Genomic DNA, 3,951 nt, shown 5'->3' with positions numbered 1-3,951 from the left:
CTGCCGAACACGTTGATGAAGCCGCGCGAAGGAAGCGCGTAATGGGCGCGAAGCTGCGCCATAAGAGGTTCAAAACAATTGTCGCTAAAGCAGACGACAAAGCCGACGGAAGGGTCCCGCCCACGCGCCCGCCGCCTCCAGCGCGCGGGGAACGCTTGGTAATAGCGGCCTATCGCCTCGCCATCTACACTGTGCTCCGTGAGTGAAAACCGCCCTTACCCGCCCCAGCCGCGTTGGGAGTCACTTGTCCTGCACGCCACGAGAGAACCATTGGCTGGTAGAGGTAGAAAGCTTCGCTTTAAAACAACGACAGTAACTGTTGTTCCACCGCTGCCAACCCGTTGTGTACGTAGAGTGGGGGTAAAGTAAGCAGCTCCTATTCTGGATATCCGTGTTTAAATATCACACGAAGGTGAATGTGTTCTACTTGCGCTTACAGCGATGGTCGTTTCCTGTACAGGACAACAACAACGGTTTCTCCCCCGAAGAGGCGCTTCAGTCTTTCACCTTGAAGGGGACAAGGTCGTATAATTTAACTAAAGCGCGCAGCCTGGGGCCATTGTAAAATGGAAACTGTCGATTAACAGCTGAAGTAGCAACCCTGTGCAGAGGCTCGAACTGAATCGGCCCAAAGGATCCTTTGAGCAGAACCTGGCGGAACTACTCGATCAACAGCCCGGAGGTAGCTTCAGCTTGGCTGCGTGGCTGCTTCCGTCGAAGAGGAAAAAGGAGACTCTGAGCTCGCGCTCAGCTGCTGGTCGAGCACGCGAGAAGCCAGAGAGAGAGGTAACCAGCGGCTCGTTTTTGAGCAATTCAGATCTGAATCCCGGGATCCTGCGGCGTTTAAGAAGATTCGTATTGTCGTCAGTGCCTTAATTAACGACTGCAGGTGTACGGGTAAGACACTCCGCGCTGATTCCGCTATCATTATGGTTGCTTCCCTTTGGTGTTCTCGCCCTGGGGCTTACGTCGGGGCGGTAGGCGTTCAACATGGCGCGATTTGCAAACCTGGGTCATGGCCTTCATGTGTGGCAGTGAACTGAAATGCATGCGACGTTTCTACACGTTGCGAAGGCTTCTAGCTTCATAACGCGCTTGCTTTGGGCTCAGGCAAGGCTGTGGTTCAGATTTGGTGCCATGCTTCTGCTACGCCGCGATTGTTCACGCTATATTGTTTAAGGAGTGCTGACACCAAATTTTTGTGTTACGTTTTTATTGCTGTGTTACTTTACGTTACGTTTTATCTCTGTGCTTGTGTTACGTTTTTATTTGGGTTATGTTTCTATTACGTTTTTATCAGCAGACTAATCATAAAATTGCACATTAGATGATGGGTCGCAGCGTAAATAATACAGCTTCGTTTATTCATGTCAGTTTCGGTTTCGGTGAAGCAAACACCGAGGCGGCCGCCATGACAGGAGCGTGCCCTTGACGTCACTGTTCTCGTCGCCACACGGCCGGTCTTGACAATCCGCGCTTCCGTCAGACCGTACGCACACGCGCGCTCCCCTACAGCACGATGTCAGTCCAAAAACTGGGACGTTATACACCAGGCAGAGCAGCAAGCGCCAACAGCAGCAAGCCGCTTTGGCTACGTCACGGGAGCCCAGACGTTGGCAGTTTGGGCTTCGTGCTGATTTGGAAACATAAGGTGCATCAGTGTTGGGTGGGGATACGTGTTTGTTTGCACAAGTCTGAGCGTAGTTTCTTGTGTCTTTGTTAGTTGTGGGCGGGGCAGTGGAAGTGTTCTGCGACCGAGTCTGTAGTGCTCTGTAATTTCCTGGTACGTCGTGAGTGGCATAGGTTCATTTGAGTCCTCCGCGGCCTGGTCGACGAAACCTCGGGCCTTGAGGTGGGCTTGATCATTGCCCTCCATGGAGGAATGGGCCGGCGCCCACACCACTTCGACGACCCTGTCTGGTGGCTTGCTTGACAATATGCGGTATGTCATTGGAGCTACCCATCCCGACGTGAGACTCCTGCATACTTCTTGGGAGTCAGTAATTATGACTGTTGCCTTCGTTTGTGAAAGAGCTAAGGCTACAGCTAGTTCTTCCGCTTCTTTTGTTGAGGCTCGTGGCAGGGTTGCTCCGACGATGAGGTCTGTCTTCGTTGTCACCACCGCTACTTTGGCTTGTCTTTTGGGGTATGCGGCTGCATCTGTGTAGACCACTGTGGGCAGAGATCCATACTTTTTGTCCAGAGCTTTGGCTCTTGCTTCTCGCCTACCCTGATGGTGAACGGGATGCATATTCTTCGGTAGAGGACGGATTATGATGTGCTTCCGCCATTTCTCCGGCATTTCCTTTGTTGAGACAGCGTCCCCCACTGGCATCAATTTTAATTGGGCAAGTACCTTCCGGCCCGTTTGGGTTTGTGCGAGGCGAGCTTTTTGGTTAGACAGGTGACCTTATATTAGCTCATCAACTGTATTGTGTAGCCCAATGCTAAATAGCCTGTCGGTGGACACGCTCATTGGAAGGCCCAGAGCTTGTTTTGTTGCTTTCCTGATAACGGTATTAAGTTTGTCGGTTTCTCTCTTGTTTAGAACTGCATACGGCACTGAGTAAGTTATTCTGGAGAGGATGAAGGCCTGGACGAGACGAAGTGTGTCTTTCTCTTTCATGCCTCTGTGCCGGTTGGTGATTCTTCTGATCATGTGTAGAACCTGTTCGGATGTTTTTGTAAGCCGCTGTATCATTTGGTCGTTCTTCGCGTCCGATTGCATCACAAGGCCTAGAATTTTTAGTGATCTGCAGGGTTTGATGATCTGTTTCTCAAGGGTAACCTGGATGTCATCTTCTTCTCGTTTGCTGCGGCGGCGTCGAACCACAAGAAGTTCTGACTTTTGGGGTGAGCAAGCCAATCCGCATTCCTTCGCATACTGGTTGACCGTATCGGCGGCGAGTTGCAGAGTGTCCTGCAGACCCCCTAATGAATCGGTCCCCGTCCACAGGGTTACATCGTCTGCATAGAGAGCGTGTCTTAGGTTAGGAATAGTCTCCAGCCGCCCCGGGAGGCCCAAGAGCGTGATGTTGAACAATAGCGGAGACAGGACTGAGCCTTGAGGGGTCCCCCGACAGCCAAGGGTGATGGGGTTCGAGGTGACGTCCCCGATCTTGATTATGGCTTTTCGGTTGGACAGGAAGTCGACAATATAGTCGTATGTCTTCTTTCCGCAGCCTGTGTTGTTCAGGTTCCGGAGGATTGCCTCGTGTGCCACGTTGTCGAAGGCTCCCTTCAGGTCAAGTGCGAGGATGGCCCGCGGGGAGTGACGAGTGGCGGGGACGAGGATCTCTTCCTTCAGCTGAATTAGCACATCCTGGGTCCCGAGGTGTCTTCTGAATCCGAACATTGTGTCCGGCATCTGCTTGGTCTCGTCCAGGTGTTTCTGGAGGCGCTTTAGTATTATCTTTTCCATAATTTTTCCTACGCACGACGTAAGAGAAATTGGTCGCAAGTTTTCGATGCGTGGTGACTTCCCCGGTTTTGGTATAAAGCGGATTTCCGCCGTCTTCCATTGTTCTGGAACTTTCCCCTCAGTCCAAAAATTGTTGAAGTGGTCCGTGAGAGTTTCAAGGGCTTGGTCGTCTAAGTTTGCCAGAACTTTGTAGGTGACCTGGTCTAGTCCTGGGGCGCTGCTTTTTCTGCTTTCTGCGATGGCTGCCTTAACTTCGTAGAGCTGTATCTTTTTATCGAGTTCGGCGTTCGGGTTCCCAGTGTATGAAGGAGGGGTGAAGTTACGTTCCGTCTTAAGGTATTTCCGTTCCAGATCTTGCAGAAGTTGGTCCGTAGTTCCCTGGTATGCGCTGAGTGTGCGGGTCATGCTACGTTGTGATTCGCCTTTGCTCTTCAGCGGGTCGATTAAGTGGCGCAGCAGCTGCCAGGTCTTCCTCGTGGATAGAGTGCCCTGGAGGCCATCACACAACTTCAGCCAATTTTCCAATGCAA

General features: G+C 51.8%; 1 protein-coding gene across 1 annotated transcript; it reads right to left on the bottom strand.

Annotated features, from left to right (window-relative positions):
* Nucleotides 1-668: 668 nt before the first annotated feature.
* On the bottom strand, nucleotides 669-3,421 carry LOC144148548 (uncharacterized). The gene is made up of 2 exons (XM_077680069.1): nucleotides 3,082-3,421; nucleotides 669-754 (listed from the first exon to the last, which is right to left on the bottom strand). The coding sequence occupies exons 1-2, from the start codon at nucleotides 3,419-3,421 to the stop codon at nucleotides 669-671; spliced, it is 426 nt and encodes a 141-aa protein (XP_077536195.1).
* Nucleotides 3,422-3,951: the final 530 nt, after the last annotated feature.

The sequence above is a fragment of the Haemaphysalis longicornis genome, unplaced genomic scaffold (genome assembly GCF_048455015.1).
Source record: "Haemaphysalis longicornis isolate Haplotype H1 unplaced genomic scaffold, Haemaphysalis longicornis Haplotype H1 scaffold_8, whole genome shotgun sequence".
NCBI classification, from domain to species: domain Eukaryota; kingdom Metazoa; phylum Arthropoda; class Arachnida; order Ixodida; family Ixodidae; genus Haemaphysalis; species Haemaphysalis longicornis.
The sequence above is the reverse complement of the archived record's forward strand: the minus strand, read 5'-3'. Positions and strand labels throughout refer to the sequence as shown.